Here is a 13,555-nt window from a genome sequence, read left to right on the forward strand (position 1 = left end):
CGGTACTGACATTAGACTTACCGGTCTGTAATTGCCAAGATCACCTCTAGAGCCCTTTTTAAATATTGGCATTACATTAGCTATCTTCCACTCATTGGGTACAGAAGCCGATTTAAAGGACAGGTTACAAATCATAGTTAATAGTTCCGCAATTTCACATTTGAGTTTTTTCAGAACTCTTGGGTGAATGCCATCTGGTCCTGGTGACTTGTTACTGTTAAGTTTATCAATTAATTCCAAAACCTCCTCTAGTGACACTTCAATCTGTGACAATTCCTCAGATTTGTCACCTACAAAGGATGGCTCAGGTTTGGGAATCTCCCTAACATCCTCAGCCGTGAAGACTGAAGCAAAGAATTCATTTAGTTTCTCCACAATGACTTTATCGTCTTTAAGTGCTCCTTTTGTATCTCGATCGTCCAGGGGCCCCACTGGTTGTTTAGCTTCCTGCTTCTGATGTACTTAAAAAACATTTTGTTATGACCTTTTGAGTTTTTGGCTAGCTGTTCTTCAAACTTCTTTTTGGCATTTCTTATTACATTTTTACACTTTACATTTCAGTTGTGGGTAAGTGATTCCTAGATACAAAATCTGAAATGCAGTAGGGAAACCTCAGGATGAAAACCACTATATAAATGGTGGTTGTTTTTCAATATTGTCCCACTAAGCGCTAAAAGCTAATCATAACCCCTTATGAGAGAGTCCTATAGAATGAAATAAGAATGAAGCCAAAAGGATTCTACAGAAATGTAGTAGTGTTCTATGGATATTCTATAAAAACTTATAGAATGTAAAGAAGAATGATGTATTTTCTATAGTTTTAGCCCTCTCCCTATTGAATTGTACTGCTTGAATGCAATTCTATATTATGTTTTATAAAGTGGCATAACAGGTTGTGGGTTCTATTGTGTGTGTGCATGCCACTCCAGTATGCCTATTATGGCCCTCAGTCCTTTAACACATGGATTTGTTGGTTGTGTAATTCTCCCAGGTGGGACAGATGAAGCACCTGGCTGGAGGGACCACATCTCTGTGAAGAGTAATGTTGTTTAGGGAGTCAGAGGAGCTGTGAGGAGCTAGGGCAGGAGTCCAGCAAAAAGATTAGCAGAAGGTCCTGGAGAAGGTCCAAATCCTTATATTAGGAGTGACCATGAAGCTCTGAGGACAGGCCAGAAAGGAGCTGGGGGAGCCAAGAAGCAAGGGTGAAGAGCTAAATATGTTTGCTTGAAATGATCCATAAATCAGACTCCAGAGAGGAGATCTTAATTTGGAATACCAGCTGTGTGGTATGTGCAGAAGAAGGGGCGCAGAAGGAAAGGAAACTGAGGGTCTGATACACCTAAAAGGGACAGCAGTTTTGCATGTTGTTCCTTCAATTCTGCATGTTCTGTATGTGTAATTCTGCACACCCTCCCTCTCTTCTTCACTGCAGTGTTACTCTGTAATGCTGCATGCAGGGCCGGCGCAACCCATTAGGTGACCTAGGCGGTCGCCTAGGGCGCTAACATTTGGGGGGCGGCGACTGCGGCGGCCGGATCTTTGGCCGCCCCGGTCGTCGGCGGTATTTCAGGGGCGGGACCTTCCGCTGCCTCTGTCGGGGGCGGCATTTCAGGGGCGGGACCTTCCGCCGCCTAGGGCAGCAAAAAGGTTGGCAGCACTCCTGGCTGCATGCTCTATGTGCAATTATACACATGCTTTCTGTCTGTGCAAAGCTGCACGTTCCTTGGCTGTGCAAGGTTCTCAGTCTCTCTGCCAAAATGCTCCCCTCTGAGTTACTATGTCTGTGGGTCTCCTTTATGCAGCAACATAGCAATGTCTCATACTTCCCTCTCAGTCCTTGCTAACTGCCTGCTGCTGTAGTTCCAAGGAGAATAGGCTATGCATTCACTCAGATCTGGTTCCCTCTTGCACATAGAGTATTTCCTGACTCCTGAGACTGCCTTTTCCTATCCTGACTGCTGCTGAGTTCAGTCCCACTTCTAGATAGGCTGCTCCCTCAGCACCATTTCTTCCTCCTTCAGGGAACTGTTTTCCATCTTATTGAAGGGATGTAGCCTGACCATTTCATCCAGCAGGGTTATTACTGCATACATAACTATGGGGATAATTTTACTAATTGGGAGCTCATATGTGAACCAGATTTTTACTCAGCAGTCATAGAATTTTGCATATTGATTGTAAGTCACCTTCATGATGGAGTTCCTACAGTCACATTCTGGGGGTGATAATTTTGCTGAGTCATGTGCTCTTCCGTGGTCTTCACTCCTCAGGATCTTATGTCCCAGTGATAGAGGTTTATTGGCAGTAGTTTGTTATTCTGACTTAAACTGGCAAGGCTCTCAAGTTCCTCATTCACTGAAACAGAAGCCCTAAGTACTGTATAAATGATGCATGGGTCCTCTACAATGGATGATTTTCACCCTCTGTGTGTTGCTATGTATCGTACAATGAATTTGGGAAACAGTTTGTAGTTCTCACCCATGTGTTCTGCTGTACTTTACATATGACTGTAAATGGAATTCCATAAAACACTACTTAGGATATGAATTGCTTTGCATAGCAGCAAATAATTCTTTTTTTAAAAAAGGGCTGTTTACAAATGATATACCAAAAATAAGAACTTTACTCTTTGACCTATAACAAAAGCATAAATTATTTGTTATGGAGATGTGCATTATGTACAGTAGCCATGTGGGCTTTTTTAGCATGCATTATGTTTGTGACTTACTGGAATTTTTGTAGATCTGCCATAGTTACAAACTAATACACCTCTACCCCGATATAACGCTGTCCTTGGGAGCAAAAAAATCTTACTGCATTATAGGTGAAACTGTGTTATATCGAACTTGCTTTGATCTGCCAGAGTGCGCAGCCCCGCCCCCCGCCCCCGGAGCACTGCTTTACCGCATTATATCCGAATTCGTGTTATATCGGGTCGTGTTATATCGAGGTAGAGGTGTATATGAATATGTGTATTGCAGAAGTGCTATAGAATAAAGTAAACAGAGGAAGAGAGATTATTTGTGTGAAAAAAGAGTGCAGACCTAGACTTCTCTGAGTATTCAGTATTCAGATGAACTTTACTTTAAAAGCCACATTATTAAATGGGGTATCAAATTTCCTTTCTATAGACGCTATACTGTATTACCAATTGCATGGATTTTTTAAATCTCTTGCTGCCATAATAGTATCTTTAATTTGTAAGAACACTACAAATTAAATCTTATGTACGATGGTCCTCAGGGTACCCAGGACTGAGTCACTTTGTTACCCCTTGCCACCAGTGAGAGGGAAACTTGTTTGTGTTTAGCTGGATGTCAGCTCCCTGACTCCACCAGGCTGTTAGCCATTCAGCCACTCTCCTCTGGGATATGCCATCCCTTACTTTGCCTTGCAGGTTAATAGTAGGTTCACCCCAATCTCCAAGTTCCTCTGAAGCGTTCTGCTGTAGTGTCCAGACCTGTATCCACTGAACCCTCACAAAAATACTGGGTCTGCTGTCCCCAAAGGAACAGTATACACACCAGCCTGTATGAATCAACTCAGGATTAGCACCTTGCTTAATATCATAGCATTTAGATATATTTATAGTGAAAACAAGGATACGTTTATTACCAAAGATTCAAATGATAGTGAGTATAACTAATAGGTTAATCTCCTGTCTAAATTAGTTTTATCCCCCTCCCAACCTGAAAGTCCTCAGCAGCATTTCAACCATGGTTGACTGAGATCCTGTTTTCATGAATGTAGTGAATGTAATGTTTTCATAAATAAACACACTGCTTGTTTACTCTGTAGGTGCAGGATAAAGGGATATTGTCTCTGCTTTCTACTTACTCCCCAAAATTCATTGTCTATACCTAGAGACAGTATTAATCACCTGTGGCTTATTTTCCCTTTGTGCTCATGCGTATTGACTTCACATCTCTGCGATAACTTTGTATGTAAATGGGCATCCGTAGTGTTATCTTACAGTACAGATGCTCCCTGGGTTACGCAAGACCTGACTTACGCAAATTTGCACTTATGGAAAAAGTTCCATAAGCGAGAAATAGGATTTTCGAGTTGCGGAACTATTTGCGTAATGTACGGGAATACGTTCCGGCTTTCCGGAACGGAACGATTGCATAAGTCGGGGGGCATCTGTACTTAATTTACATCTGACAGAGAGGTGAATAAACATCTCTTGTCTGACAGAAGACCTGTTTCTTCACTTCTTCTAGTGACTCATACCTTGATACAGACTCTCAGAACATATTTTTTATATATATATATATATATATATATATATATATATACACACACACACACTTAACTCTGTACATAGTATCTATACTTACATTTCACAACAGTATTAATGACCAATGTGACTTCAGCTTTAATTTATGACCTCACATGGTATTATTTGGTGAGCCAGAATGTACATACTAGAATCAGGACATTCCTGTAACCCTCTTAGCAGCTGGCATTAAGGGGTTCTTGGGTCACACTACATTACTTTAAAATCTCCCATGTCAAGCTATTCAGGTACTTTCATGACATCAAAGTATTCACATTGGACAAAGTTTAAACATGTAATGTAAGTACAAAACTACTTTATTTACGTAAACTACCCGTTTGCAATAACACATTACAAATACATTCCCTGCTGCTTTTGAAACTATTCTATGAGAGAAGCATTTCTAAGTTTAATAATATATCAGGATTATGGATTAAATGCAGCAGGGGAAGTAGCTTTGTGTAGAGTAACCTAACAAGTGTGCTAAGAATCAACTTTTGGCAAGAAAACTCTTAATTTGCCCCCTCTCCCTGAAGTTGACCTGGTGGATGAAATAGTAGATGTGTGTATGATTCTAGGCATGCCTTCTCCAAAGATCAACATTTGTACACACTTTAGTCACCTTTTATATGCAGTGCTATTGACATTAACCAGAGAGGCCAGACTGACAGCGCTGTACTTTAACACCAGCTAAAGAGTTGCTCTGCTCTACTTGCACGGTTTATCAAAGAGACTCAACACAAAAATCACACAGCCTAATTGTTTTCAGTCTAAAAGAGTTCTCATCTAAATACATTCAGTTACCCTACAGGATACTGTATCTATACATATACATCTATAATATACATAAATTTGATAGCAGATATAGTTACTATAATATATATTTTAAATAATTTTGGAAATATTAGGCTAGACTGTATGATTTGTGAACATACATATATCAGGTCTAATTCTGCTCTCACTTATACCAGTGTAAATCAGATTTAATACTGCTTGTATAATTGGAGTTACATGATGTCAAACTAGTGTAACTTAGAGCAGGATATGGTCCATTATCTTTTTCCTACCTCATTACAGCTATCATGAGCATGTTCAAATGAGAGGAAATGCAGTAAGATTGATTAAGGAAAGAATTACTTTTAAAATTAATTCAAACAATTCATATAACATACTTTTTTAAAAAGGAGAAGTGAAATTATAGGCAAATGCTTTTATGTAAATATAATATGTTGCAAATACATGAGCCCCAATTCAGGAAAGCATCATTACCAGGACAGCATTTAAGCATATCCTTAAATTGGGGCGATAGTGCCTATAGTAGCATTAGAAAATATTAATGCACTTTTAAAATGTGAGCAAGGACAGTGTTAATATCTATTTTGCCAATTTAAAATTGAGGCACAACGATGTTAAGATCAGTTTTCCAAAGTGTCCACTGATTTTTGGTGATCAGTTAGAGATACCCACAGCCTGCCAAAGATGCTGATCTGCATCCATTACAGTGAGTGGACAGATCACTTTGACTTTGTTGGGTGTTGGGTTGGGCCTCCAGTAAGTTGTTGACATCGTGAAAATTATGAACGTACCTATGGTGGTACAATTGTCCCCATGTGAAGACTTTTATTCCAAAATAAGAGTGCCTTGGCTTATATCATTTTCAAAGTGATATAAACTCAAAAAGAAAAAGACACTCGTGTATAGGAATCATAGAATTATAGAGACGTAGGACTGGAAGGGTCCTCAAGAGGTCATCTAGTCCAGTCCTCTGCACTCATAGCAGAACAAAATATTACCTAGACCACCCTTGGCAGGTGTTTGTGTAATCTGCTCTTAAAAGTCTCCAATAACAGAGATTCCACAACCTTCCTAGGCAATTTATTACAGTGCACGACTACCCTGACGGTTAGGAAGTTTTTCCTAACATTCACCTAAACTGTCATTGCTGCAATTTAAGACCATTGCTTCTTATCCTCATCCTCTTCCTCTTATCCTCATAGGTTAAGGAAAACAGTTTTTCTCCCTCCTCCTTGTAACATGAAATGTACTTGAAAATTGTTATCATGTCCTCCCTCAGTCTTCTCTTCTCCTCTCCAGACTAAACAAACCCATTTTTTCCCATCTTCCCTCAAAGGTTTTCTAGATCTTTAATCATTTTGGTTGCTCTTCTCTGGACTTTCTGCAATTTGTCCACATCTTTCCTGAAATGTGGCACCCAGAACTGGACACATTACTCCCATTGAGATCTGAACAGCTAAAAGTAGAGTGGAAGAATTACTTCTCGTGCCTTGCTTACAACATTTCTGCTAATAAATCGCAGAATGATGTTTGCTTTTTTTGCAAGTGTTACACTGTTGACTCGTATTCAGTTTATGATCCACTATGACCGCCAGATCCTTTTCTGCAGTACCCCTTCTTAGGCAATCATTTCCCATTTTGTATGTGTGCAACAGATTGTTCCTTCCTAAGTGGAGTACTTTGCATTTGTCCTTATTGAATTTTATCTTATTTACTGCAGACCATTTCTCCACTTTGACCAGATCATTTTGAATTTTAATCCTATCCTCCAAAGCACTTGCCAACCCCTCCCAATTTGGTATAATCCACAAACTTTATAAGTGTAGTTTCTATGCCATTTTCTAAATTATCAATGAAGATGTTGAACAGAACCGGACCCAGAACTGATCTCTGCGGGTCCCCACTTGATATGCCCTTCCAGCTTGACTGTGAACCACTGATAACTATTCTCTGGAATGGTTTTCCAATCAGTTATGCACCCACCTTTTAGTAGATCCATCTAGGTTGTATTTTCCCTAGTTTTTATGTATGAGAAGGTCATTCAAGATAGTATCAAAAGCCTTACTAAAGTCAAGATATATCACATCTACAGGCTTGTCACCCTGTCAAAGAAATCTATTAGGTTGGGTTGACACGATTTGTTCTTGACGAATTCATGCTGACTGTTTACTTATCACCTTACTATCTTCTAGGTGGTTGCAAATTGATTGGTTAATTATTTGCTCCGTTATCTTTCCGGGTACTGAAATTAAGATGACTGGTCTGTAATTCCCTGGGTTGTCCTCAGTTTCCTTTTTTATATGTTGGCACTATATTTGCCTTTTTCCAGTCTTCTGGAATCTCTCCTGTCTTCCTTGACTTTTCAAAGTGAATCGCTAATGGCACAGATATCTTCTCAGTCAGCTCCTTGAGTATTCTAGGATGTATTTGATCAGGCCCTGGTGACTTGAAGACATCTAACTTGTCTAAGTAATTTTTAACTTGTTTTTCCCTATTTTAGCCTCTGTTCCTATTTCATTTTCACTGGCATTCACTATGTTAGATGTCCAATCACTAGAGTATCCACATGAGAAATTATATTGTTATAACTATAGTGTTATAATTGCAGTGTTACAGTTATTCAATTAAATTTTCCCTTGTAGCAAGCCCTTAATAGCAGGGTTGGAAATACAATACAGATCTCTTGACTTCTAATCCTGTTCTCTAGCCACTAAACATATTGCCTCAGGAGGTAAATGTATATACCTCTTAAATGTAAAAGTGCAGGCATTCCCAGCAAAACTCTATCCTCAGTTACACCTTGGCAATCCAGTGCAGGGAATAGAGTTGCATGGGTACAATGGGGGCAGGTTTTATCTCAGTCTTTAACATTACATGATGATATTTTCAGATCCAGTTTCTTTTTTATCTGGAAAACAATATTCTGACTCTATAGCTAATTATGTTTTAAAAAATACAGTGTATAATCAGAATGACTGCAAACAGATAAAAGTATGTTTCTGTTATACTTATTTATGCTGGGCTTTTAACAGTTTCACGTTTAAAGTAACAATAGGAATCTGAACTCAGAAGTGCATAATGGGAATACATCTTAATTTGCCATGTATTCTTCAGCAGCAACAAAAAGATTCTTCTCAAAATTATTCAAAGTGAAACATTGCTTATATTCCTCCAGCCTAAAGAAATCAGTAACCTCAATGTGAGCAGCCTTCAACTGGTAGGCTGTAACCATAAAGAAATATTTGGGGCTTGATTCTGATATTTAAAACTATGTTAAAATTAAGTTTTATACTAATGTAACTTTACTGAATTCGATACTGTTCTTCCTGTTTGTTTGTTTTTACTGGTGCCAGAGAGATCAGAATCAGGCCCTCGTCTAGGCTACCAAACTTCATAGCTGTAATCCATTGCTGTTGTAGTAATTTCTGTTTAGGAGCAAATCTACTCTGTGTGCAGAGGATTCTGTCAATCTTCCCCTGCATTTCAATTTTGCAGGAAGAGCAAAATTTTGGGAGTTTGCATCACAAAGTCCAGCTCCACAATGGCTCATTGCACCCTTCTGCACAGTTGAGACTTGAGAGTGGTGAGATGTTTGAATCGGTGGATCTGCCACTATATGGATCCATAGACCAGATGTCTTGCACAAGATGGGAGGTAGGGTCTGTGTAAAATACTCCAGTCCTGAGACAGCAGTTGGGGAAACCTCTGAGTTGTGTGACTTGGGTGGGAGTGATTTCTGCACCTATGCAGAATGTGTTTTGGGAGACAAAGAGCTGTCTGCGGGAGCTAAAGAACACTAAACAGTATTTAATTCTGAGGGGGAGAATAGATGGATACAAGCTTTAAGTTCCGTTTAGATGATACATTGTACCCAATATTTTCTCCTAAATAATGAGCCTGTTTAGAGTGATTTTTTTTTTTTTTTTACCAATGCACTCCACTATTTCCAAAACTATTCATTAAGTTTGGATATTTGGACATAATACATCACTGAAAATCGGTATCATTTCTAGGCAAAATCATCCCATTCGGTGTAACAGTGGATAATGTATCTAAGAAGCACAGTATTGTGTTTCTATTTTTTTAATTAATTAATGGGGTTAAAAATAAAACTCTCATCTGATGAATGATCTGTTGCCTACATGAAGTGAACTCAGTCCATTTTCCAGAACTGGGCTCAGTCCAGTTTCCAGAACCTTTATGGACAAGTCTCTAGAATTTAATACATATTAAATGAATAAGGATTCTATGGAAATTAGTCTATTATAGAGTTTAATAGAGAATTATATCATCTCTGTTTTGTTAACCATCCTATGTGATTCTTATGAGGGCTATCATTTTCTTTCAAATTGTTAAAATACCTAAAAGAAATTCATACTTTTTCATTAAATTCGACAGGACTTTTACATAGGGATGACAGGCATCCCCATCATAAAGGCCCAACTGGCAGTAGCTGGCATCTTTGTTGATAAACTCAACTGAGAGACCAATACATGAATATCAAGGAGACTGAACTACCTCTCATCCTTAGTAATGGTCCTGGCAGGGTCATGTGGGGAAACTTGTGCTGGTACCTGTCTTGCTTCTCTTTTGTTGTTAAATAGGCTTCAGCTACTTGAGATGTCAGTCTAGTACATGTCATAAGCAGTAAAACACCTTTTTAAAAAGCCTACTTTACTCATGATGAAGCAATAATTATAAGGTTGAAATAATGGACCTTCTTTTCAGCACTTGCTGTCAGTGGTATGACATCCCTTTGACAATTATTACTGCCTTCTTATTGAAAAGATAATCAACCAAATTGGGGTGGCATTTTAAATGCTGTTGCTAATTTACATTAAAATAGATTTAAATTATACAGTATATCAGGGGTCGGCAACCTTTCAGAAGTGGTGTGCCGAGTCTTCACTTATTCACTTTAACTTAAGGTTTCGCGTGCCGGTAATACATTTTAACGTTTTTAGAAAGTCTCTCTCTATAAGTCTATATTATATAACTAAACTATTGTTGTATGTAAAGTAAACAAGGTTTTCAAAATGTTTAAGAAGCTTAATTTAAAATTAAATTAAAATACTGATCTTATCCCGCTGGCCCACTCAGCCCGCTGCCGGCCTGGTGTTCCGTTCACCTAGTTCAGCAGTGGGCTGACCAGGGCCTGCGGAACCCCAGCTGGCAAGGGGCCGGCAGCCAGAACCCCAGACCGGGGGTGCAGGTGGGAATGTGGGGGGTGGATGCAGGAGCTCCCGTTTGGTGCTCAGGGTGGGGATGGGGATGTGGGGGGGTGCAGGAGTCAGGGCATGGGGTATGGGGGGGCTGTGTGTGTGTGTGTGGGGTGCAGGAGTCAGAATGGGGGCTGGAGGTGTGTGAGGAGGTACAGGGGTCAGGGCAGAGGGCTGGGTGTGTGGAGGGGGTGCAGGGGTCAGGGCAGAGGACTGGGTGTGTGGGGGTGTGCAGGGGTCAGGGCAGAAGGCTGGGTGTGTGGGGGGCTTCAGGGGTCAGGGCAGAGGGCTGGGTGTGTGGAGGGGTTGCAGGGGTCAGGGCAGAGGGCTGGGTGTGTGTGTGAGGGGTGCAGGGGTTAGGGCAGAGGGCTGGGTGTGTGTGAGGGGGTGCAGGGGTCAGGGCAGGGACCCCAGACCGGGGGTGCAGGTGCAAATGGGGGGGGTGGATGCAGGAGCTCCCGTTTGGTGCTCAGGGTGGGGGTGGGGATGTGGGGGGGTGCAGGAGTCAGAACGCGGGCTGGAGGTGTGTGGGGGGGTGTTCAGGGGTCAGGGCAGAGGGCTCAGTGTGTGTGGGGGGGGTTCAGGGGTCAGGGCAGAGGGCTGGGGTGCTCGGCTCCTGGGGGTGCTCACGGCGGGGGGCTGGAGGGGATATGCCCCGTTCCCACCCCTTTCCCCAGGGCCCCATCCCCACCTCTTCTCTGCTTCCTCCCCGGAGGAGCGAGCACACTGCGGCTTAGCTCGGCTCAGCTCCGCTCCCCATCCCCCTCCCACTCGCAAGGGCGATCAGCTGATCGGCAGCAGGGAGAGGGAGTGGGAGGGGCAGGAAAGCACCACGCTGGGGGAAGAAGCAGGGAAGGAGGGAGCTTGGCTGCCGGCATGACCAAGCTTCTGCCTCCTGCCCCCGCAGGAGAGATCGGTGGGCAAGGGGGTTGAGTGGGGACAGGACCCTGGCAGGCAGTAGCGTGCCATCAAAAATCGGCTCATGTGCTGTCTTTGCGTGCCGCAGGTTGCCGACCCCTGCAGTATATGTTTACTAAAAATGTGTACAATACCGTGCTGGTTGATATTTCTTGGGTGTAATTTCCTAGTCCCTTACATTGGTTATACCATTATCAAATGACTCAAAATGAACATTAACTACCTTCCTGGAATCTAAGTAGCTTATTTTTAATTTTTTGTTAAATCATTCACATAGTTTATTCCAATGCCTATGTATTACATTTCTAGAGCCTGATCATCCACTTCTCTTTTCCCCATTTCCAGATGTCAGGGGGACTGTTTGTATGTGGATCACACCCCTCCATGCAGAAAGGGGCAGGGTCAGCCACTTCCACAGCACCATATCCACCAGCACCTTCCCAAAACCTTGGGAATGATTCTTCTTGGTTTGGGAGCCTTTCAGGAGGAAGGTGGAGGGACCCAGATGGGCTGTGGACAAGGGGCATGCAGTCCTCTGTTGGGTGGGAAAAAGTTGAATGTAACACAGTGTTCCCTCATAGGTCCTGTAGAGTTTATGGTTGGGTCTGTATTATCTTGCCCGCATCTGCTCCCTGGGGTAGGGAACCCCCCATTTAAGTGAGACTGTGGGGACAACTGTGGACAGGGGGAATTCCTATCAGGGCTGCACTATGAGAGGCCTCTGTGTGTGAAAAGCCCTGGCCTCCCACTGCTCCCGCATCTGTGTGATTTGGTGTGGGCCTGGCTCCGCAAGGGGCCAAACTTTGCCTTTCCAACCCAAAGATAGAACAATCTGGTAGTTGCTAAATGACAACAATCTTACGGAATCTTTCCCTTCGGCCCGTCCCACATTTTTACTGGAAGGGACTGTCTAGCTCCTATCAATTCCATATTCACAGAACTGCAGATTATTGACGTCTACACAGTATAGTTTGAACTCAAAAGAATGAGAACTGCTCCCAGTTGATGTGAAGAAAAATAACTTTCCAAGAAAACTGAAACAACTTCTAAACCAGTTGATTCTCAGTTGAACAAATACAATAAAAGATCTGTTATTTTTGTAGCTTTCTTGATAACCTTTTCTCGCTAATTCGAATATTGTTGTATTTAGATAACAGTGGTAACTAAGATAATTGTACATAAGCAGTAGTGCGATATTGCAACATGTATTTTAGTATGTAAAATTCATAAATGGTCTAAATATGCTAACAAAATATTACATTTTAAATTAGTATGATCACTGTGCATACTGGTATGTGAAAAAGATCAGTAAGGGAAATCCAAAACTCATGTATTTATCTCTATTGTTGTTGTTAAAATGAAGTGCCAAACCTTTTAAGATAATATTACTAATAATATTAGTCCTGATTGTTGGAAGATTGCCAGTTCTTCATCATCTCGCAGAAATATGTCCTATTTGAACTGTAAAAACATGTGATTCCCCTTTTCCTCCCTCCTTTTTCCCACTCACTGGAGCTGTATTATGTTAGCGTGAGTTGCGTTGAGCCGAATCCAATCTGGAATTAAGAATGCCCAAGGGCATTTTTAACAAACTGTCATTCATTTGAACTCTAACCCTGTTTAGTTTAACAGAATCTGGTTACTCAGATGTATATTTTTTGCACATTCACTTCTCTTTCTTTTTGTATCTTGGTGTGAAACTGTGTTAATTGGACTTGGAGGGAGAGAGGATTGTTTAAAACATATTGAAAACTAAGAATGAGAGTTACGTGCACAGTAGCTTGGCTTGTTGTTTTTCTGCCCTCCAGAAATGATGAACTTCAGTTCAGACATTGAGAATAAACATATTTAGTCAAAGTGAGATCCTCAAAATGCTAACATTTGGTTAAGCTTTCTGGGTTGAAAAAATGCACTGTAAAAACAGCTCATTTATTATATTATTATAATAAGGAAACTGGTGAAATTAGGCTTCCAGAAATTTAAAAAAGGCGCTAGTAATGGATTCGGGATGTTCAGGTTTTCATCTTAAAAGACTGAGCCCAAAATTCAATGAGATCCCCAAAATAAATTCCTTTAACGGTTGAGATTAAATAAACCTTTACTTAGTAATTACAACATCTAGCCAACAGCCATGAGGGAGCTTCTGGATGTTACAAGTTCAACCTTTTCCAATAGGTGTCACTGTAAGGCAGTAATGATGAAGAGATGTGAGGTAGAATAGAGATAAAGGTAGAAAAATCCCATAATAAGGGTAATTAGAAGAATAAGATTATCATTACTTGCCATCGGCAGATAATTAAAATACTTTACAATACTGCTTGAATTTTGGATTAGATTACTGATG

At 41.0% G+C, this 13,555-nt stretch overlaps 1 protein-coding gene across 3 annotated transcripts in view; it reads left to right on the top strand.

Annotated features, from left to right (window-relative positions):
• The window catches only part of ERC2 (ELKS/RAB6-interacting/CAST family member 2), an 836,521-nt gene that overhangs the window by 475,059 nt on the left and 347,907 nt on the right, over nt 1-13,555 (top strand). For 2 of the 3 annotated variants that reach the window (XM_065550998.1, XM_065550997.1), the window contains exon 16: nt 8,570-8,728. The exons of the other annotated variant lie outside the window; for it this stretch is intronic. In XM_065550998.1, the coding sequence (XP_065407070.1) occupies nt 8,570-8,728 (159 nt within the window). The remainder of the gene's footprint in view (nt 1-8,569; nt 8,729-13,555) is intronic. 3 annotated transcript variants of the gene reach the window in all.

This window comes from Chrysemys picta, chromosome 7, assembly GCF_011386835.1.
Source record: "Chrysemys picta bellii isolate R12L10 chromosome 7, ASM1138683v2, whole genome shotgun sequence".
NCBI classification, from domain to species: Eukaryota; Metazoa; Chordata; order Testudines; family Emydidae; genus Chrysemys; species Chrysemys picta.